Source organism: Cygnus olor, chromosome 5 (genome assembly GCF_009769625.2).
Source record: "Cygnus olor isolate bCygOlo1 chromosome 5, bCygOlo1.pri.v2, whole genome shotgun sequence".
Lineage (NCBI taxonomy): Eukaryota > Metazoa > Chordata > Aves > Anseriformes > Anatidae > Cygnus > Cygnus olor.
Window position 1 is genome coordinate 49,401,553 of NC_049173.1, and position 24,307 is coordinate 49,425,859.

At 40.2% G+C, this 24,307-nt stretch overlaps 1 protein-coding gene across 1 annotated transcript in view; it reads left to right on the plus strand.

The window, feature by feature from the left end:
- EHF (ETS homologous factor) overlaps positions 1-19,575 on the plus strand; it is a 34,834-nt gene extending 15,259 nt beyond the window's left edge. Inside the window, exons 2-9 of the mRNA XM_040559610.1 lie at positions 3,768-3,867; positions 6,537-6,782; positions 7,108-7,167; positions 9,446-9,514; positions 9,605-9,673; positions 12,710-12,769; positions 14,898-15,093; positions 15,986-19,575. Coding sequence (XP_040415544.1) covers positions 3,771-3,867; positions 6,537-6,782; positions 7,108-7,167; positions 9,446-9,514; positions 9,605-9,673; positions 12,710-12,769; positions 14,898-15,093; positions 15,986-16,085 — 897 coding nt within the window. The 5' untranslated portion in view covers positions 3,768-3,770 and the 3' untranslated portion in view covers positions 16,086-19,575. The remainder of the gene's footprint in view (positions 1-3,767; positions 3,868-6,536; positions 6,783-7,107; positions 7,168-9,445; positions 9,515-9,604; positions 9,674-12,709; positions 12,770-14,897; positions 15,094-15,985) is intronic.
- The last annotated feature ends 4,732 nt before the right edge of the window (positions 19,576-24,307 follow it).

Genomic DNA, 24,307 nt, shown 5'->3' on the forward strand with positions numbered 1-24,307 from the left:
CTGTAACAATCTTTGAGTCCCATCGCCAATTTTAATTAAATTTGATATGGGGTAGAAGTCTCAAAGATATAAAGTTCTTACAGGCTTAATGAAAACAGACTGCCAAGTAGAGGAGGAAAATCTATTAATACTCCGTCTGAAAGAAGGAGTGAAGCTTGAGCTCACTCCTTTGAGAGAACGGGATATTATGAATGCCCCAACCGTGGGAAAAACTTCAATCAGTGCTCACATCTTACTAGACACTAGAGAATCCAACCACAAGATACAAATTCATAGGAAACCAGGCTTCATTAGTTCCACCGTTCACTTTGATACATGGCATATGATTAAAAGAAAACTGAACATATTATGTGTCCTTCCCCTTGAGGCTTCACACCCTTTAACCAGGTTTGTCTGTACACAAGGGAGATTTGAGGATTTGGCCCTAAACTAATGAAGAGCACACCCCTTCCAATATCCTGACTCAAAATCTTTCCAAGTATGGGATGAGACACTGCTATAAGCATAAATCTGTCATGAACTTGTATCAAAGAAAGGCACGTACAGGATGAAATGAAGAAAATCACTATTCAATTTTCATAGGGAAAACATTTTTGAGCTTGATGCGCACACTTCCAAGCAAAACCATGGAAGTTACATGAGTGGGGCATTATACTCATCCTGAACAAAGTGCTAGAAGTGATTTCCAAATAAGCAACACTCTTGCATTAAGGTACAGGAGGTGACCCGACAATTTTCAAATCACAAAAAATAAAACAATACCTTGAATAATACCAATAACTTTGGGAAAGTTTGGGTTAAAGCTGAATCGAATCCTGTCCCAGTGATTACTGTCATATCGTGAATTCTTTCTCTCACGAATAATTTTTCCCACAGGTAATGTGGGAAGATAATTAAATTATTCTGGTTGAAGTAACTTGTATAGCTTTCAAAAAGGGGTTGTATTGATTGATGAATTTGTAAAGCAAATTCTACACATATTGTCTGAAAATACTATTAGTGTTGTTTAGGAATACTGTGATGAGAAATTGCCTGCTGCACTGTAATGGGGGGGAATAAGATTTTAAGGGAACATAACTGAAATCAGAATCCAGGGAAAAAGCTTTCAGAGCACTTCTACTCAGCTCTCTAAAGTGCATTGGTTCTGGTTACTGATGGAGGGGAGAAACTGTGCAAGACTCAATTTTTGGTATATTAAACTGTCCATAGATTTAGTTGCTGAGCTGAAGTGTCATACGATCTTGTGGTTTGGAAATTCAGCTGATTAGGAAGAAAATAATACAAGAGTTTACCTGAACTGAATTTTCAAAACAAAGCTACACAGGAGCTTGATCATGGAAATTATTTCTGTTCATAAGCATACATTTTCCCAGACACGTTTTTATTTGCACAAGTATCAGGCATGAAAATTATGTAGAATTCCATAAATTGCGGAAACAGGACAAAATGACATAACACAGTACCTGTAAATCTGTGTTCTCTTCTGAAAATGTGACTTTAGATCAGTAGTTAAGTACCAACTGTAGTTTTCTTTTCAAACAAGAGAATTTACCAAATTACGTTCCTAAGAGAGTTTTGCTGACCCTCAAGTTTTATAGTTTTCCCGGAATACCTGCTGTTCTACCTCACCTCTATCTGATACTGTAATAAAGTTTTTTTTAACATTAATATTTCAGTCACTCAGAATCTAATGAACATCATTACATCTTAAATAATTTAAAAAAAAACAAGTTAATGAAAGAAATAATTTGATATATCATTCTGTCTATACCTGCTCAGAGGTGTATATTGACTGTCAAACGCACATTATAGTTTAAAAGCTTTTCTATATCAAGTATATGAGATAAACTACATTCTTGTTTTATGCTGAACATATAATCAGTGTAAGAAACTGAAATGCTTCCTAGCACTTTTCCCCTCAAAATATCAAGTCACTTAGCTTTAACATGGGGCTAAAAAAATATCTTCTCCTCTAACTCGCATAAACTTATTGACTGATATTGCCATCGTCATTTATTTGGCCATAGAGTGACTATAGGTATCACTTCATTGCTGACATTTTGTACCCCCACGTATCTGCTATGAGAAATGAAATTCTCCAACTGGTGGATACTGAATTCCAGATTTGCTGGAGTGAAAAGCAAATGTTAAAACATCCACGGCTTGATTTTGCCATTCTGTATAGCTACAAAAAAGGCACTGAACTAGGTTATACCATAAAGGACCATTCCCTGTGGCGTAATTCCTAAGGCTTTGGATTTTTAAGTAATTCTCAACAACCTCTCTCTCCCCCTTTCTAAATTTATATATATGTGGAGGGGTGGGGGGAGGAGAAAGAGAGAGACTCTCCTTAAAATGTGCATTTGTAACTTTTAAGAACTGCATAATGTATTGAGAATGATGGAGGAATATGCCAACCCATACCTTTTTCAGGCAGTTCTTTAAAACCAAGGCTGTAAATGTTCCTAATGACTTATTTTCTTCTACCAAAAATGTTGTTGGTATGAACTTGTGGGGTTCTGACTGTGCTTTCAATAGGAGTTTTCTAATTAGCCTTGATCAAATTAGCCTTGATGGGTAAAAGGCCGAGACCACTGTCTTTAACTTTCACAAGTCCATTTTTTATTTTAACCTCTTTTTAATTCCAAAGTTAAGTCCAGCTGCATTCAAATGCTCTCTTGAGGTCTAAAGTTTCATTTTTACAGACTCTGTCGCTTTCGATTTAGATTTTTGAACAATGGTTTGTTTTCTGTGTACTTATATAAGAGTAATGATCCAAAACCTTTATAATATTTAACAAATTAGTTTCCTAAACTCTTGAAAAATGTCTGTACTGTATGGTTATAATGTATATTTTTAAACTTGGCAACTTTAAACCACTGAAAGCTAATAAGAAATGTCAAGAATACCTGCAATTTGGGAATTTTGTATACATTCACTGAAACAATTCAATGTGTGATAAATGTGACATTTTTCTAAAATACCATATAAGTAGTTTTGCACAAAAATGTCCAACCAAAATTAAGGACAGTTTTACTCACGTTACTAAAGCCAACATAAGTAGAGAGGAAAGTTTGTGTCAAGTTTTTCTCCTTTACAAGATCTTTGACGGTCCAATTTTTTGGTGGTTTGAAATGCGTGATCTGTGACATCTGTCATCGAGAATGGTTTAGGGGCACTGCTGACATGGATCAGATAAGAAACCGGGTCAGACAAGAAGATATTCCCTGTAATGTTACCTCCTTGTAGGATTGACATACTGGTCCCTCTGTGTGAAGGAGTTTCTAAACATTAGTTGTCAACTGGGTAGTTTAATTTGCAATTATTGAAAACGCTTTTCTTTCTCCTAAAAAAAAAAGAAAAAAAGAAAACCATATTTAAACCAAATTTCTCTTTAAATGAAAAAAAAAAAAAGTCAAACAACTTTGTATTTCACTTCTCAAAGCTTGGCAGTTTTCCTGTATTGCTCTGTCAGGAGCCTTGCCTTTTCATTCGGCTTCATTTCTGATTACGGATTATTCATTTATGGATGGGCAGCTGTAGAAACTTGCTTCTTGCATATGCAAATCAAACATGGTAATGTTTATCATAAGGAGATTTTGTGGCAGCTGAAAAGGGGTTGTGGCAACATGTTCTTGATCTCAATTGTATCTTCTACAAATAGAATTGGCCTGCTCACTTCACCTTCAGTGGATTTTTTTTTTTTTTGCCATTTACCTTTTGGACTAGACACTGCTCACTAAGCAAGCTGTTCGATTCACTTACAGATCATGATTTTGGAAGGAGCTGGCAGAATGAGTATCAATTCCAGCAGCAACCTACTCCACCAGCAGCCTTCCTGGACAGACGGATATTCCACATGCAATGGTAGGAGGAATTCAACAGCTCTGAGCTATGCTTTTTTTTTTTTTTTTGGGGGGGGGGGGGGGTGGGCAGAGGGATGGTTGGGGTGGAAGGGACTGCTATACCTTTAAATATGCACAAGTATTATTTTTCAGTGATACTAATTTACTGAAGTTTCACTTCTGGTAGGAAAATTTATATTTGTTACTTTATTTGTAAAAGCTGAACCTGCAACACTTAAGTTTCTGAACATGATCAGTTAATGGTTCATTTCATTACTGCTCCTTTTTTTAAAGATGAATGTAGAGGCGATGAAAGTGCCAAAAGTTCTCTCTCCTTAGTCCAGATTTCTTTCTCTCTTATATTTACCCCTCATGCCCTGTCTGAACCAACATTACTCTTCAGTACTAATCATCCCTCCGGCTTTGCAGGGGAGTAGTCTTTTTGCTCCCTTACAGTATTTACTTTTTCAGCTCAAATTACTAGATAGCTATCTGATTAGACTGGCATTAGGGCACTAGATAGATTGTGATCTGAGAACTTTGTTATGCACAGAACCATCTCTTTAATCCCATATATGCCTTCTAATGCCTAACAGCTAGTGATGACTTTTGCACCTAAATTAACTTACAAGGTGTGACTCAGGGTGAAATTTATTTTACTATTTTTTTAATATAGCTGTACAGATATATATTCTCTCTCAGTATAAAAATATAGACATAGACATATAGATCAATATACAGTGTTGGACATAATTTTTAAATTCTTTTCATCATTCAAAATAGTGTTTTTCAATCGATAGGTAAACCTTAAAATCCAAGCAAACACATACTGCAGTTGTCCTTCTGAACCACAGGAAGCTACTACAAAACTTACAATGAAAGTTCCTATTCAGTGAAACACTTGTGTTTTTCTTTTTTTAAATGTGTAATTTCTAAATACCCAGGAATACATTAAGTGTACGCTTATTAAATATACCAGCCTGCCTGTAACAGATTCATAGAAAAAGTCCTGAGTTTTAGTTTGCACAGGATTTCATGAAAGTGATGGTGGGTTTCATGTTCAGGGATTTCAGTGTGCAGTGAATCCCAGACCCCAGTGAATTCTCAGAATTGACACGTGTTTTAGAGTCACAGGAAACTGAACACGCCGGCCTGTACAGTTATTCATCCCCTCATGTCCTTTTACCAAGCTACTTCTTCCTCTCATTAAAGACCCTCCACTTACATTAGGAGTCTAGAGGCCTCTGAAAGTGATGGGAATAAATATCAACCTCCTTTTCAGGGAATATTTGTTGGCTCCGTCAAACCTTTATTCTCCGACATACCAGAGTCTTAATCATTTCTGCACTCATTTCCCAAATCCTTCAGTATCAGAATGAGCAACAGTCTTGCAAACTCTCTCTAAGCTACTGACGCAGACCATGTTGGCCAATATTGGAACCTAAGCAACTCTTAGGGTTTTTGTGTTCACACATGAGCTAGCACTATGCACTGTATCTCAACCGAAGAGACCCGAGGTCTCCCTGAGGTGATTTCCTAAAATGTGCCAGTTCTGTTGCTTGTGGTCTTCTAGCAATACCCTCTGTTGTCCGTATGTCTCAGAGCTGTGTGGGTAATCATCTTCTTGGAGGAGACTGTGAAGGAACAGATCAGTGCCACAGAGAGAAGATGTCCTGGAGTGGGGCTACCGCAGAGCTAGGCCACGGAAGTCTTTCTTTTTCCCTTAATTCAACCACCTCTGCAATCTGTCATTCCCTCATCCTTAAATGCACCTTCTTGCTCTTGTGAGCATTTTATCATGCTGCTGTCTCTGCCTGGCATACTCTATTGTCCTCCTTTCCCAAGGAATAAATTGCACTGAACTCCTTTTGCCAGCCCTTCTGTGAGGCCGGATCAAGGCAGTCCTGCCTTTGTATATCTTACATCTTATCTTATCTTATATAATTATCCTGTCCCTACATACTTTTTCTTTCATTTGAACACATAAATTATTGTCATGTAGCGACATACAACTGAGCAGCTTGAAAGATAGGCCAAGAAAAGATTCAGACATCCTAAAAAGAAAATTAGGCTGTTCCCTTAATTAAAAATGAGTTTTACAATTATATTCAGAAATCATCTTACCCGACTACAAAGATAACATGCATTTGTTAGAAGTCCGGCTCTGCCATGAAGCTGCACGCCATACTGATAGATTTGTACTTTGGAACAATATAAGAGTGCCTTGTTATTTTACTGTTCTTTGGCTGAAGCACACAGTTCATATTCAGTCCTTATAGAAACAAAATTTCCACTGTACATTATGTGGATTTTAGAAGTTTTTTCCATCATTTTTGATGCACTAAAACACTTTTCCTACACCCAGATCAACACACATTTGTGACAGTACTTCTGCAAGGTATCATCCACTGGAGAAATAAATACTGGTGTATTTAGCCAACATTACTAAATTCATTCCTACTCACTCAACTTCTCAAGAGAGATATGAAGTAATAACTCCCATTTTTAATTGGAAAACTAAGACAAAAAAAAAAATCTCCAGCAATAGCTACTGAGCTAGCGTTAAGGACTGAAAAAAGAATCTAGATCTATGGACTTCCAGGGCATGAAATTTAGCTATAGACCTTTCCCCTTCTTCAGCATAATCCCATGACGCTAACAGAGATGTTTAATACCCATTTTCTTTTCTAGTGTCCAGCAGTTTCTATGGAACCCAGTGGCACGAAATACACCCACAGTACTGGACCAAGTTTCAGGTCTGGGAGTGGTTGCAGCATCTCCTTGATACCAACCAACTGGATGCCAACTGCATACCCTTCCAAGAGTTTGATATCAACGGGGAACACCTGTGCAGCATGAGTCTGCAGGAATTCACTCAGGCAGCTGGGACAGCAGGGCAGCTGCTCTACAGCAACCTTCAGCACCTAAAATGGAATGGTAAATAGACATTAGGCTACACGGGGACAGAGATGCACGTACAGTTGTTTGAATTCTGGGATCTTCAGAAGCCTCTTATGCTACCCTGAAACCTACCTGGCAAAATTCATTTGCTGTGTTTGCTATACTGCTTATACCTAATTGACTATATTGCTATATCACTTAAACGTGACATAAGGCAGAAGGACCAGGGGAAAGGGTATGTACCCCACACCAAAATTAGCCCTCTGGCTCAACTGAAGCAGTTTGTGCTTGGAGCTGTATCTTTGATTCTTCTGTACTCATTCTCATACTGCTCTCATATCTGCTATATGCCTTCTTGCAGGTCAGTGTGGAAGTGACATGTACCAATCGCATAATGTCATTGTCAAGACAGAACAAACAGGTGAGTAGCTGCTGGGTAACTTGTCTACTGATGGTGGCAAAAAGGGGAACTTGTCCATTCCACTGAAATCAAAACAGGTTTAATTGCAGTGGAAAGTGTTTCATGCAAAATAAAAGAAGTAACACAAATGTCAGTCAATGTCCACTTTTTGAAGCTTCAATAGTATCAGCATATCTTTGCACGTGGCCACTTTTCTAGGAGACTTCTACAATATCAGCAGTCTATACTAATGTTCAGAGTTGGTACAGTTTGCAGTAGTCAGCAAACACAGCTGTATAGATAACTTCATTATTTGCTTCATTCAGCAGATTTCAAAACAATTCTTATCACAGTATTGTCGTGTTTGTTTGTTTTTTTAAAGAGAAAAAATATTCTTTGTGAAGTGATGTTAATGCTTTGAAACGTGAGGAAATTTCCAAACCAAACAGTTCTGAGTAAAAAAATGTTACATTTCAATTTCTTCAAGTTTCAATGACACGGAAATTCAGGTAGTATTTTAGTTTGACCAAGTCTGCATTTTTCACGTGGCAGTCTCTTCTCCAGTGTGTTCATAGCTAGATCTGTTTCCTGGCAGGACTTTGCTTCACCAAGAAAAGAACTTCAGCTTGGCTCAGTGCTCTTTGGGCACAATTATTTTGCCAGTTCCTTTCCCAGAACACCCCGTCCATATCTGAACACTCCCTATCCCACTGGTCCCATCCTCATTGTGTGCGGATGTGTTCATGAGACATGTTTTAATACCTCCTGGGGGAACAAATACAGATTTGTAGCGCGTGAGGACTCCAACAAATACTGCCAGCCAATACATTTAGCTAATCCACAGGAGCCCAGCCTTTCCAGCCAGGGACACTTCACCTTCTCCTTGTAGCGAGCAAGCACTGCAATCTGCAGCCCGCTCCCTGCCTATGCCCATGTGGTACGGGTGGTGTGCATGCAGCAGTCTTGATGCTTGCCATGTAAGAAAAATACAGTAATCCTTTAAGTCCTGATTTATGAGATCCTGGTATTATGTTAGTCTCCCTTCCCACTAGAGATACACAGGGCTGAGCAAAGTACCTCTGCTGCACATCCTGGAAAGGTCAAAGCCCAGGACTGACTCGTTGTGCTCTTTGCTGTGCCTGGTGGTGGGGCAATGTGGACTGGTGTGGACAGGGCTGGCAGTTTAGAGGGGAAGCCTGCCACTTGGGTACTAAAAAAGGCTGAAACGTGAAGACAAGTTGTTTGCCCATGTTCCGGCTGGCTAAGGCCTGTTTTCAGAGGCAGCATTGGGCAGATCAGGTGTCCAAACAAGCAAAGGGTGTGTGCTATTGTAGGAACACAAGCTCTGGGTGCCCAAACATGCAGCTATTACTTAGCATGCCTGCTAAATTCCTATGTCATAAGTGGTAACTCAGCCAACCATGATGATTTAGCTATAACTCTTTTTTTTTTTCTTTTTTTTTAATTTCATGTATATGAACATGAAAAGAAGAAGTAAACCCCAGATTTGAACCTTACATCTCATCCTTTCTGAACCTGGATTTAAAAGAAAAAGAATTTTTTAAAGTTTATAACCTCAAAAATGCACTGTAAAAATAGTAATTTCCTGCTCACTGTACAGGTTATAAAGACAATACTTCTATTCTGTTTATATTGATCCGTCTGGACCAGAAGGTCAATAAAAAGTATTCCTCTTTAATCATAAAGGTGGCTTTTAGGTTAAGGATAGGGACTTGACATGCCTGAAATAAAATGGCCCTACATCTAGGATTATGCTTTGATGTTTCTGACTGTGTGCTTACACATGAAGCTCTGTCTCAGAGGGGACTTTCGAGTTCTACAATTATAGAAATAAATAGTCATTACAAGCATTCTCCTGTTCTACTAGATATTTGAGAGCACTTTCATTTCCATGGCACCAAAGCACTGTCATAATCACCAGGGGCTGAGACTTCAGGACTGGATTGGGTAGAATTATAGTTGGTCTGGGATAGGAAAATTCCTTCAAGGGCAGGCATAAATGATATCTTAGCCAGGAAAAGGAAAAGCCTGCTGCATTATTTTTAAAAGTCAGCACTTTGTGTAAGTATATTTGCCTGAGTATGCAAAACCCTATCCATAATTTGAGTGAAAGGAAACAATTTCCCGCTTAGCCCCTTCACTTCTCAGTTCCCTTCGCTATTCTTTTTCTTTTTTTCTTCACATTTCTCACCCTTCTGTCTGTCAGTGCTCAAATTTACCACACGCTAAAAGATGTTCTTTTAGAGATGTGATTTTCCTTGTTGTCCTTTACCTTCAGATCCATCATTAATGGTGTCCTGGAAAGAAGAGAATTACCTGTATGACAGTGGCTATGGTAGCACAGTAGGTAACTAACACCACAGTACTTCATGCATTTCTGAGGCAACTTATTGTTGTCAGAGGATATTACTTTAAATGTCTTCTTTTTAATTCCCAGAGCTATTGGACAGTAAAACGTTCTGTCGTGCTCAGATCTCCATGACGACACCTAGTCACCAGCCTCCTGGTAAGGAACTTGTAATTATATCGTTGTTTGTCGCTTGTCCCAGAGCTACTGACGTATAATAGTCTCCGTGGTCTTCTGTTGCAGGATTGAATCTGAGCCTCCAGTCATTTTATGCCAAGCAGTACTGATTCTGACAACTCTTTTAGCTATCGTTATTACAATAGTTGCTTTAAAGAAGTGCTTCTCTCTTCCCTCTGTCAAGACAAAGAAGATCAAACAATCTGCAACCTCCATATGTCTTTTAAAGTGACTGAGTCAAAGGGGAAGATGTTAGTATCAGAGAGACGAGATGTTCCAGCTCAGTCATGCTTTTCTGTGGGGAAGCTGAATACGGGCAAATAAGAGTCATATTCCACCCCGGCAGCTGGGGATGCGTGTCGAATAGGTGACCAGGTTCGGGGCCAGGTTGAGGGGCAGCCCGTGGGCACAGCAGAGCAGGCACAGAGCCGTCTACCCACCCGCACCAGCAGAAGGGCTTCCCAATAGCTCCCAGCTCAACCTGTTTCTGCTGAGAGCAGCTTCGTGGCTGTCCCCAGGCAGGCACCGTGTGCTGTTTTCATCCCTCCACAGTGCTCCCACGAGGCCACAGCAGAGGTACAATCTGCCTGCTAAAGGGCAGGGGAAAGAGCAAACCCATTTGATGTAGTGCCCGGTGAAAGCGCAGGCAGGGCACATGCGTCGGGGCGTTCTGCAGCCGATGTCCTGGGGCAGGCAGTGGGGATGGAGGCGAGTGAGCGAGGCGGTAGGAAAAGAGGGAAGTGGAGATCGTGGGGGAGTGAGAATGGGGCAAGGAAAGGCAGGTCCCTCTTAGGAGGCATTTGAGCAAATAGACCTGGGGGATAAAGTAGTGGAAGTCACGGGACGGTGAGGAGGGAGAGCGTGCAGCTGACAATGCAGCCTCGCAGGCGCTGCCTCTGCAAGGCACCGTGGGCTGCATGCGGGCAGCAGGGGCACCCCCTGTGCCCCTGGGTTCACTGTGTCCTGGCCTCCCAGCACAGCCACGCCTGCCATGGGGACATACGGTTTAAACTAATGCACTTGGCAATAAATAAAAACAAAGAGAGAAAACCTAACCTGAAAAAGAAAACCACCAAGCCTTAAAAAGAAAAAAGAAAAAAAAATCAAAACCCCCCAAAACCCCACTCTGTTTGTTTTCTCCATCGCCTCCACCCACTCATAAGATGGCTGCCAGGATTTCGGAGCTCTCTGGCGGGACTGGGGACCTGTCAAGCTCCTGGCGCAGTGTGTTTACCCACTGACTGCTTGGGCCTAGAGCTAGGGTGGCACGCCAAGGGCACAGCCTCCTGTAAAAACTAAATTTGTATATCCCGTAAAGAAATGGCTCATTCCTGAATCATATGCAAATACCCTGCAACCTTTTGTCACAAGTTTTGCAAGACAGCTTTGTTGAAACTGCATCGTAACTCTTTTCATCTGTCAGGCCCCGGCCTCCTAACATGGCATGTTTGAAACCGGTCTCCATGTAAGAGCGGAGGCAGAGCAGGAGGCTATTTACACAGCTGAAATCCAGAATAAATCACCAGCAAGGCAGAAGGCAGCTGAATTTCCAAGAATAAATCTCCAGCTAAACAGAGCATAACAAACATTCACGAGCGAATTGTGGGATCTTAAAATGAGAAGTATTTAAATAAGAGGGCAAATAAAGAGCCTGGTCCTGCTGTCCTCACCGGGAGTTCCCACAGGCTTTTAATAACATCGGGGGAATCGTAATCTGAGGAAAGGCAGTGAAATAAGCCTCATTTTACTTTTCCCCCCAAGCTGAGTGAGGCTCGGGCTGGTTCCTGCTCTTTGAGAGTGGGAAGGCAAAATGACTCAGAGCGCATTTGCTGCGAGGGGGTCAAGGACCGTGATTATGTCAGGCTCAGAACAGTGGAGGTTAGACTTATCCTCTCTGACCTGCTCAGTTTATGTATCCAGTTATGTATGAATAAAACGAGTGTGTGAATAGCTTTGCATCTACCTTTTCACATGCAGTTATTGCAGTTGCTTGTGCAAATCCGACAAGTTTCTATGCAAATGAATATTTCCTGTGAGTCATTTGCACATGCAAATGCCCAGTTTCCATGAAAAGTATGATAATCGTGCATTCATAGAAGCTGGGAAAACATGCGTGGGACCTTAAGCTTTGCTTTATGGAGTTCGGGCATGAAGCACACCGAAAAGCAAACACAGGAGGGGCTCCCTCTCGGGATGATCCCACAGGATCAGGTGAAAGCTCTTCATGAGCAGCGACAGCAGTCAGGCTGTGCCGGATTGAGAGTGGGAGGGCTGAACGTGCGGGGTGCCAGGCGGGTGACAGCGAGGAACAGGCGGAACTTTTCTTTTTCTTCGTTTCTGAAGAAACGCTTGTGCCAGAAATCTGATTCCTCCTCGGGCTGGCTGCAGGTGATAAAGTACCATCGATGAGAAATGGCTTGTTTCTGTGGCTCGGAGCCACAGAACAATATATGCACGTCCAGCTGCCAAAACCTCCTACCAGCGCAGACCCGCTCCCCCCCTTACCCCCCCCAAACACCCGCACTTTGCCAGGTCATTATGCTTTAGTCAGGTGGGTGTTCTGTGCATTGGTACCGGCGCATACATTTCGCATTAGATCATCTCGTCAGAAACAAATAAGCCCCCAAAGATACATGCTTCTGCAAAGACTAAGACATAATGGGACAATTCAGGATTCCTTTTATAGACGTGATCCTCTTATTTTTCTCTCTCTCACACGGGTGAGACACCACACATGGGGTGAGGTATTTGTTAATCTAATTTAGGTTTCAAAAGCCAAATGTTTACCTCTGCATTCATTCTTTATTCATCAATGGTCTCTTTGTGAAGTGTGCTGATTACCATACAGTACAGAAAACAACACTCCCCCCTTCCTCCTCCCTTAGATTGCCTTCTGAAAAGTGATTATCTTTAAAAGAGATATTCATTCTTTTTTGTGGTTTTATTTCTTTCAACCTGCTAGTCAATGGAAAACCTTTAATCAAATTTACAAATAGGCTTCATTTTCCTTCTCTGCAGATTCTTCAGATGTGAAAAAAACACAAGATCATACCCCAAAGTCCCACACCAAGAAGCACAGTAAGTACATGGTTATAATGGTTATAATGTCCACAGTCATAAATGTTGTTTGATTGAAGGGAAAAGAAACACATTAAGAGTAAATCCCCTTTGGGAGGGAAAAGGAAGCATTCTGAGTTCATTTTGAAAGCAGAACTGCTTAGATGGTTACTGTGATTGAATCCTCCAAGGATCTGACTGTTGCTGGTGCTGTTTGCTTACATTATTTTTGACACAGTAGTGTTGCAGTCTTCAAAACATTTTTATCAGTGAGGGCTTACGGGGAAACAACCAGAGTTCAGTTTCCTCTACCCTGTGTTGAGCTGGGCTGGTGAAATGGAGTAAAAAAAATTATGAAGGAGATGCAGAATTAAATTGGGAAGATCTGTGCACAGGCATGGCTGTGCCCAAGCTCATGCCTGCCAGGCACAGCAGTGCCAGAGACCCTATTCAGCATCTCCTCCCAGAGTTTCTCATGCACAGCATCATGAGCAAACACCTGCCCCCTCCCACAAGTCCTGCCACCTGCTCTTCTGGTATGGCAGTCTTCCCATTCGCCTCATCCTCTTTTAATGCTAGTTTTGATTCAACCTCAGTCTGAAGACAGATTAACATAGTTGTGATTTCTGGACACAGTTCTGTTAATGCGCTTTATTGGTATATTTATGCTGAAAATATCTTGTGTATGTCTCTTGCATCCGGTGTTATTCCATATTTATAACAAAACGTGTTAATGTCGGTCCTCTGCTATGCTTTGCAGTATTCAATTTCATTCTGTTTCAATACAGTCTCCAGATTATGTCTCTTCATGACTCCTCTTCTTACCCTGCTCTGTGACTTTGCCCATTCAGAACACCTGAACTTGTTATCTGCACTCAGACTCTTTGTTTTGTGTGTGTGTTTGTTTATCAAGGTTGCTAATGAAAGGATTAGATAGGACTGGTCCAAAGACAGCTCTGAGAAGAACCCCTTGACAGCCTTGGCATGCAGAGAAGGTCACCTTGCCATGCTGGGCTAATCCCCTACATTTCCAGTTTCTTCAGTGGTGCTTCGTATCACAATCTATCAGGCATACTGCTGATGTCCAGATAGACTAGATCCACCACATTTTGTTGGTTCTACAAAACAATTATCGTTCCAAAGAAAAACACTGGATTAGTTGACTGAACTCTACCCATGTTAGCCTGTAAACCAGTTTCTGTTTACTGTCACATCTTTGACGAGGTTGTCTCCTTCTAAATTTGGTCTAAACCTTTGCATGGGTTTGAAGGCAGACCAAAGGACTGCTATTTTTCTGGCCCACGTTGTCACTGTGTTTGTTATTCTTCATTCGTAAACTACAATGTCTCACTTGTTGGATTTATTTAATTCTTCCTTTTGATGTGGGCTTTCTAGTGCCATCTCTACAATACCGTGGGGTGGATTTGTGCTTAACCTGGGAGGCCTACGTATTGAATTTGGAGATCTCTTTTTGCCTTCTCTGCTATCGCAGTCAAACTTTATTATGCCGTTTTCCCATACAATTTTGGCTAGCCGGTTTTGTCACTATCCCTCTAACCACTGTAAACTTTCTTACTACTTGAAGTCTACTACTTGAAGTCTATCTAAGATACTTGACACCAAATACTTGTTGATGTGGAACAGCATTTCATTTCCTTTGCCTTCTGCCTGTCTGTTTTAAATGCCTGGAGCTTCACTGCCCACTTTACAGTTATCCTGGATGTTTCATGTACTGCACGACAATAGCAGGTTGCATGCCATGCTGTAGAAGAATATCAGGAAAATGGGCAAGCAAGATGAGGGGAAGACTTAAACATGTTCTCTTCAGGGCAGAAGCAGTGCCAAAGGCAGGAGGAAGCAGCGGATGGTTTGGACTCTGCTTCCCCTGGTTGCTGGGGCTCCCATCCGCCTGCCTGCCATGGGGCTCAGATCGCCAAAAGCTGACGCTCACCTCCAGCCTCGGTATAAAGGCTGTCAGTGTTACTACCTATATATCTCCGAGGTGGTGATCCTGTGCTCCAGGAACTATGGCCCGTCCTCACCACGTGGTCATTGTCTGTAGACGACATGCTGTGATAAAAAGGAAAAAGGAAGACCATAGCCTGGAGAGCTCCTTAAAGTCCTTCCTCCTGTCCCCTTCCTCTTTCAGACCCTCGAGGAACTCATCTCTGGGAATTTATTCGAGATATTCTTCTCAATCCTGAGAAAAACCCAGGATTAATCAAGTGGGAAGACCGGTCAGAAGGCGTCTTCAGATTTTTAAAATCCGAAGCTGTGGCTCAGCTCTGGGGGAAGAAGAAAAACAACAGCAGCATGACTTATGAGAAACTCAGCCGGGCTATGAGGTGAGCTGAGAAGATGCCATAGAAAGTTGGAGCACGTAAAGAAACTACCTGAAGGGAGAAGCTGTTTGGCTTTTTAAAATGAATTGTAATTTGTTTTTGCAACAACCAAGTCTCTGCCACTAATTTTGAGTTTGTAACATTACATTCTTCTTTGTCTTTTCTTTTTCCTCCTGTTTCTGTATACTATAATAGATATATAATATTTACAGTATGTTTTATACATACATGTGTATTCTGTTTCTGTCCACACAAACAACTAATAAAAGTAGTTGACTGTAGGAAGGAAACATGGCTATAGCAAGCTGAAGTTCATGTGTGACTGAACTGGGAACACTTAAATTGCAGAGAGCTTTTTTTTTTTTTTTTTTTTTCTCTCCAGCAGTTTAAAACTTAGGCATCCCCCCACCCATTATCTTAAAATCAGTTTATAAATCCTCTGTTAGGATTTTCTTTGTCTTTTGCTTTAACATTTTCAGAATTTCTCATAATCTATGGATATTCAAAATGTATTTTAAAATGGAAGCTAAGATTCTTTCCTAGTCTGTTTTCAGATGCTGGTTTATTTAGATTTTAAAAAAAAAAAAAGGAAAAAGAAGAAAAAAGGAAATCTCAAAATCTCATGAGAGTATGTAATAAATAAAGCAATACTTTATAACTTGAAAAAAGGTGAAATTTAAATTAATAAGATAATTAATGTAAAGTAAAAATAATAAAAAGAAGGCACAATGATTTTTTCTTCCCTGACTTTCAGATAGAATAATTTTAGGTGTAATTTATATCAAAAGAAAATAAAGACTTTTCAGATAGCTTTGGAATTCCCAGTTTGACAGTGGTCTTCTGGGACTGTAGAGGAATTTAGACTTAAATCTTTTTTATGTTTTTCTTTTAACAGATATTATTATAAAAGAGAAATCCTGGAGCGTGTGGATGGTCGCAGATTAGTATATAAATTTGGAAAGAATGCCCGTGGCTGGAGAGAAAATGAGAATTAAATACGTCAAGAAATAACATTTAAAACACCTGGATGTAAATATTCAAAGACTATTTTCTTATATTTATGTACCAAACGGGGGTGAAAAAACAATTCTACTTCTGTCGGGAAGAAGGAACATTATCATTATTGGTGTTAAAATTATTTTATTTGAAGTATGTCCTGTATGGGGAAAAAATGTACACAGTTTTCTGTGATATAAGATAACATTATAGAATTATGATTATTTTTCCCTTCTTGTGAAGTTTTTCTTTTTTTTTTTTTTTTTTTTTTTTTTTTTTTTTTTTTTGTTAAATCATACAGGCATAATGTGATTTATGACAATGCTGTGAGTCATGCAAAGAAAGGGAAGGAGCAAAATACTAGGGCATTTAGGGAGTATGAAAATCCACTTTGGAAGGCAACTGTAAGTGGAGGAAACAGTAAAGCATCTCTGAGCCAAGTAGTCTTGTTCCATAATCAGCTGGTTTATAGCTTTCATTGGCCATTATCACTTGTTCCTTCCCTCCTCTGATTTCTGAGTGTTTTAATACTTTGCTGGCTTCCAGTTGCTATTGTTAAGTCAGACGGTGGGTTCCCTTTCAGCTAGCTTATCCCAGCCACAGAGGGCAGTGGCTCTGCAAGGTGGCTGTTGAGCATCTATTTGAAGAACCCATACTACCTCCACCACTGGGACCTTCTTTTGTAGGCAGAAGTTTAGGACCTGACCTTGCCTGGTACTGAGTATCCTCCCTAACCTCCAAAGGGCATTCAGCTCCTTCCAGGACAAGGGCTATTTGTTTTTAACTGACATCTTTGAGGTGGACTGCAGGAAGAGAGTCAATCTCAGGGACCAAAAGCCATTAAACAAAGATGATTGTTTTCTGACTGGGCAAAGTTACCAAAAGCCACCAGTTTCTCAGCTGAAATAATAATACTCCCCCCCTACCCCCCACTCCACCCCCCCTGCCTCCCAGCCCCTTATATTCCTAATTAAATCAATCAAATCCATGCCACATAAAGCAGCGAGGAGGTGGTCAAGCAGAACATATATTAATCCCATGGCACAAGAGAGAAGTCTCCCCAGTTCCTTCAAGTCATATGGTCCTCCTGGCAGGTCAAGTCTCACTTGGATACTTATTTTCAAAAAACGTTTGAAAAATGCGAAGCTCCATTGCATGTAAAATACGAGTTTTCTTTGCTTTTCTCATGTCTAACTCTTTGCATTTGTATTTGTGTGATTTGCTTGGAATTCTTAGTTGCAGAAAAACCTACCAACGTAAAGACACTGAGACTTTCAGATCTGGGTCAGTATTTTGGGCTCGTCTCTAGCAGTGCTATGTGGAGACTCAACATTCATTGGCAGCTTTTTCTTTCTCCAAGACACAAATGCTTCCTGCTGGCACCAAGCACAGGCAGAACACAGGGAAATAAAAACTAGAGGAGGCAGCACTTCACCAGGTCACCGAGTACGTGAGATGTGGGAGTTGAGAAACAGGATTTTCTTGGTGATGTTAACAGAGGTCAAACCAAGATTGATTCCAATTCTCTTTCAGGGATGGGGAATTTGGAAAGCAATGTCATTTATGGGGCCTGAGAAGTCCAGGAAAAAAAAAAAAAAGAATATTAAATCCATCCAATATCCATTTCCTCGGGCATCCCCTGGATTTGAATCCAAATTAGCTTGAAATGTAGCAAGGTGCAGCTGGAGTTTGTAGGCTATTCCATTTTTTGTTTGTCTTAAAAGCAAATAGAGATGAAACCAAGAGACAAGAGAAGTATCAATATAAAGGGCATCAAATGTGCTTAGCAACAATTTGTAGGCAAACATGAGAGCCTAACTTGTTATCTACACATGTAGGGCATGTCAAACAATAACACCACCTCCTACACTGTGTATGCCAAAGCTGTCACCATCAATTACCTGTACATGACAATTTTTACTTTTCATAACCTGGGTGGAGAGAGGTTTGTCTTATTTACAAATCAAGTAATAAGCCTCTGTACTTCAAAGCAAAATTTTTTTTTCTCTCAGTGTATCTCTCTCTCTCTCTTTTTTTTTTTTTGACTGACTGTGCTAGCTTTGCTTGCTTTTGCGCAACTCACTAATTTCCTTTTTTTCAGCTTGATTGGCTACATTCCACTCCATTTACCATCTTTTTGTAGTTCATATAACAAGAACCAGGCCACCAGATGAAGAGAGCACCTTCACTTTGCTCCAAAGACCATTCCTTCCCCCTACCTGGCAGTTATTTGCAGCCCTTTGCTCCATGCACTTCATCCCCACACACTCCAATCCACACCTTGGGTGAAAAACCTGAAATCAGTGGCACCGTCACAAAGCCATTGGCACCCAGATTTTACCCTTTCTTGCTCTGGAAGCAAACAGAAGTAGTTGTTGGCGGTAGCAATACTGTTGTACTTAGGTTAATGCACATCTTACAGCAACTGATTATAATACCTTTATAAAACTGCTTTCTACCAGAACTTTCAACAAAATTCCTGGGAAATAAAATGAACTTGTGATATAGACATGTCACCCCTTTGTTACTGAGCAGCAGCTAAACCTGCTTGTAAAGGCTTTGAAAATATAATGCTTCGTTTAAAAGACCACTGTATAAATCCAGAGAACGATTTACACTGGGGTGCACTATAAGTGCCAGTCTTTCACTGTCATATCTTTCAGCACATGGAAATCGTGCAAGTTTATATTCCCATTCTGCAGAACTTTTCAGACTAGGCACTTGTCATTCAGCATTACAATAGCACAAAAAGTTGGAATAGAAACCGGCCAACATTTACTCTGTTTCACAAATATATTAACCATCACCTAAGACAAACACAAAGGACTGTTTAAATCTACAGTTCTTGCCAAGGACAGATGAAAACAACCAAAGGGAATCTTTTTACCAGGCCTAAGCAAATGGAGAAAATGAAGAGATGAATGTTTATGTAAATTACTATTTAAACAAAAAGCATTTCTGATTGCTCTTTTATTTTGTATTTCAGAAGCTGAGCAATCATATTTTTAGATGTATCCTTTAAGTTAGCAGCTGCTGAACTGGTAGCACCATGTGTATAGATTTTTATTGTACCATAATTTTTCATATGTATAAAGCTCTAGATAGGAAAGTATATTATATTTATATAGTTACACGCAAATCACAGTGTCAGAGGTGTTGGCATGAGCACCCTCAAACTATATTTTCTGCACAAAGTTAGAGCAACTTACTCTAAAAACATCCTGAGAAACTGTATGTAGGCTGGTGAACTACACAGACATTAAAATGTTTAGTTACATTTTCGTCTTTCTTTCTGCAGCAAATTGCATAATTCCTGCTTGCTTCTCACAGCATCCTCAATGTACATGTGTGGAAAAAAAAAAACAATGCATTAGATATTTCACTATTGGCATTGTAAATCTCAGCTTGGAGACTATGTATCACAGAATGGTTCTAAAGACTGTTTCTATTTTTGTGGATATGATATAAATTCAAATAAACAACTCAACATTTTTTCTGGTGAATGTTTATCTTTGCTTTTTCACATCTTGAGATTAGAATTGTGACTACATTGAATTGTTTTGATATTGGAGAATATTTCAGTATTTGAGAAAGAAATGATGCAACTACCACAAAATCCAATAGTTTAAATTTACTTTATCTGCTACATAGCCCTTCTGTTGTGGAGCCACTGGATTTCCAAACCTGTTTCGCATCCCACGGGGCTCGCTGGAACACTTGGTGATGTCGGCAGAGCTAGACTGCCTTTCTTGTTCGGCTGCTGAACTTCACAAAGCTCTTACTTCAGCACTGATTTAACTTCAAGGTATTTTGAAGCGTGCACAAGGGCTAGGCTGATTAAGGTTGGCATTACTCACACTGAGCATTTCCTTCACTGAATCAAAGCAGCTAAAATGACAAAATCTTTTCCTTTGTGCTATTTTTCACCAAAGGGATGGCTACAAAAACACGCAGCGAACAAAAAGAACATCTCTCTTCTGATCTGGTCTGCAGTTTGAGAAAGAAGTGGACAACCTTATACTTGAGAGAAAGTCAGTGGGCCCATACAGCATTTGCACCCTGTGGCAGACTGTGGCCGTATCAGAGAAAATGTTTCATTTTTAAACACAGGCATAACCCGTGTGTTTAGCATGCAGAACCAGGCCAGTTCCCCAAAAGGGTTGTCGTAGTTTGAGAACGCAAGAGTCCTGAGCCAGCTTTCAAAAGAAATTGGAACCAGATATCAAGCAAGTTCAGATTGAATTTTAAATAAGCACACAGCTGGTTTTCCAGTAAATGGTTGGGCCTTTTGTTTCAAGCAAGCTGAGGCCAATATTTGAGCCAAAGACAAATGAAAATATTGTCTGGAAACATGCAAATAAATGCCTATTTAAAAACAAACAACAAAAAAGACCCTCTTCTTTGCTTGTGACTTAAAATCAAGCAAAACGGCAGCTTTCAGCCACACTCTAAGGCCATATGAAATAAACATTCAAGGTAAAATTCAATTTGCAAGTCCTATGTAAATTGAGAGTAAGTAAAAGGAGCACTGGAAACAGACTTTCTTCCAAGCTACATCTAAACCCGATATAAATTTGCGTGCATGTCTGCATTAAGAGTGAGTGAGAATTGGTTCAGGTAAGTGAAATCTGGTACTGCAGACAGATGTGCAATTAAAAGTTACCAATACTAATGGCTTCCAAGCAGTGTCAGTGTGATAATTATAATAATTTTAGAGATGGATTATCTATCTGGGTTTGCAGTGTTTGCTCCCCTGCTGACAGAGCTTTGCGCAAGGCGGTCCAAGTCCTGAGCAGCTGTGGAAGAACATAGCTCTGCTCAGCTTTGTGCCAGCCAGGAATTTCCTCCAACAAGCACTCTTGCTGCCTTTCCCCAGATATTTAGCTCCTTCAGTCACCCAACACTGTTTCAACATGTGAAGATGTTCGAGAAAATGCCAGAAAGATAAAAAAAAAAAAAAAGTAGGAAAAAGAGGCCGAGTGGATAGCCATGTCTTACTGCACCGAACTCTTTTGCGTGGAAACACAAAGGCAGAAAAAACGATGATGACTGACTGAAGTCAGTCTGTAGTCTTCCCAGCAGAGTTCGGTTCCAAAAATTAAATACAAATTGGTGTTTACAAGTCTGTAACTGTAAGGAGAACAAGAAATTAGAACAATATGCCTACATAACCTTGTAAAGCTAAAAAAATGTTTAATTATCAAAGCGAAATAACTGAAAACATGGTTTCTGCTGAAGAATTTTCCTCCTCTGTCTTCAAAATGGTATAATATTCTCTTTTGCTCTCACCTCATTTTGAATTTTCAACGATAAGATTCAGTCTTAACACAGGGAATGAGGAGGGAGAGGGGTGATAAGTAGTACTGCACCACATATTGCAAAACAAATAGGCAAATTATAGCGTCTTCTTCCTCAGCTATTTGGCTTGTTATTCAGCATACTTACTGTTCCTGGGAAAAGGGTACTTTGTGTGAGGTTTGGGATAAATTTTAGTGTAAATATGAAATGTCAATAAAATGAAAAGGAAAAATAAAATTATTAAGTTTAAAAACCTTTCTTTTTTCCAGGGAAGCTCTGATGAATCTGCCCCTATCAGTTACTATACTGGGCAATATTTTTTTTCTTGAGACTATTATCTTGAAAGAGAAATTTATTTGAAAAGTGCTGATTATTTCTGTGAGAAATTTTGAACATTCTCAAGTGTTTTCATTTTGATGTACCCCTGTATTTTTTCCACAGGAAAAACCTAACAACAAGATATATCATGCAAGAGTATTTTTAATGTTCAAAAGCTATGATTGGCAAAGTTTGTTACTGAAAAACAGATTTCCAACATGCCAGGAAAACAAACAACACAAATCAGTAGAGATTTTTTTTTTTTGGTAATTTTATTTTTCATTTTTAAGAAAAGGTTAAGTAGTACCTTTCCTTTTAACATTTTGTTTCTGTCTTTTACATAATAGTCATTACCTCAGAATTGAATCTGATTTAATGAATGGAGTCATCCTTTAAAAAATATTTTGTATTTTCTATATCCTATGAAGCAGATGAAGAAATTGGTACGGTTTTGGTGAATGCTAGTGAAACATTTGCACTTCTCCAGTGATTCACCCGTTTTTGGAAGATCCAAAGATAAAAATACATCAGAGTTGTGAGAAGTTTCAATCACAGAACTCAAGACTGCATGAAAATTGCATGCTGCATCTGCATCAGTAGCTCTGCATTCAGCTGTCCCTCACCGGAAAGTTTGTTCTGGTCTGAGGTTTTTCTAGGAGAACCTGATTAATGAAACTTTCCGGGTAAAAGTCAGTATGCTGGCAGTCATGACTGCATTTTGTTTAAAATATTATAGTTCATAGTTTCACAGCAGATCTGGCATAAACAAGTATATATTTTCATTCTAATTAAACTAATTAAGGATCTGTCCCACAAATTTTACATCCTGATGGATCATTGCTGCTACCTTGATTACCATCCTTTTTACCACAGGCCATCTCTTTTCACTGTCATCCCCAATGCATGCTTCTTAATACCTATTTGATGCAGAGTATTTGATGTTCCAAGTGTTCCCTTGAATTTTAAATTAAAAGTGAGAAAATCTGAATGCAAACCTCCAAAATTTCAGCATTGTAATTCTTTTTTCCTCTCACATCTTGCCTAGGGTTGGGGAGATGGGCCAGAAATGCAGTTTCTCTTCCTAAATTTGGCCTGCCAGGCCTGCTGAAGAGCAACGCAAAATATGCTTTTGCCCTTTGCCTTTACAAACAAGGTTGCTGCATAGGCAACACTATTTGGCTCCAGGGAATTAGGAAGGCTTCATAAATATTTGTCATCTGGTATTACAGATTTTATGTATGTCTTGTACATGTTTTTTTGTTTGTATCTGAGTCTGAAGTTTTATGCCTCTCTAGATGTTGAGATAGTTTCTTCTTCCAGTGAATTAGTTTAAGTGATTTATTGTTTAAATTAATTGATAGCAAAATGAGATTAACAGGTGGACTATTTATTGCAACTATCATTCATAATGAAAGTCACTGTTTCCATTGGCAGATGCTTCTTGACTGATCCCGGGTTTCTGCATAAGTGAATGATACTCACTAGGCTTTCCTCATTTCAGGCTGTGGGCAATTCAGAGAGGAGTGAATGCCTTTTCAAGCAATGATTTCAGTATCAGCGACACATCTTGTGCATTTTGCAGAGGAGTCTCCCTCTTTCTGCCTGTCTTTGGAGTGGTGAAGAGAGTGTTAAAGCCCAAAGAGCCTCTACAAGCCTCATTTGTGGAACTGAGGGCACTCAGGGCTGACCACAACACCTCACACGCAGCTTTTCAAAGTTCCCTTCTGCATCTTGAAAAACCTTGGGCAACAACGTGACCTTCAGCATTATGTGGCAAGGAGACTATTGTGCTTCACAGCTCTCTAAGGCAGGCTGGAAGAAAGCTCCATAGCTAACTACAGGTGAGAAGTGCTGCGTTTATCCAGGTTGCAGCCTCTGGAGACCGTAGGATTCACTGGGCAGAGGGGCATGGTGCTGCTCTGCACCCTCACCTCCTGGGCTGCGGATCCGGCATTTCTCCAATGTGCTGGGCAGATGTAAGCACCCTGAATGCCATGACGGTGAGTACTGCAGAAAGGTCAGGAGATGAATGGTACTGCAGAACATCCTGGAGGTGATGGTGCCTTGAGGATGCTGAGACACAGCCCTTCGTGGAGAGCATGAAGAGCTCTGGGGGAGTGGACTGAACCCTCTCCTTCAAGTCTTGCCAGTTTCTCTCACTGTTTGTCAGCTCCTACCTCTGCTCCCTTCTCCCAGCCTTTTTTCCCAGGTGGGGTGGTTACAAAACCACCAGCCATACTCACGAGAACTGCTCTTTCCCTGGAAGCTGTCAGCCCGCCAGTCTTCTGAGATGGCTTTCATAGGCTAAGAATAAACTAGCCCTTTGGCTCTAGCTCACACAGTTATAAGATTTGAATTTGCTAAGTCATGGAAATTCAAATGTGAAAACCAAATCTCCTTCCAGGGGCTCTCTTACTCTGAGTCAGCACAGCTGGGAGGGCAACACAAGAGGTCTGTTGCTGTCCTATCTCCTGTGGACTGTGGTACTTCTCCTCGATACAGCCACCCCACCAACCCAGTATCTGAACATTGACAGGAGGAGAAGCAGCATTTGTCACTGGAGACTTGCAGACTGCACTCTTATGCTCTCTAAGAGCCCTATATT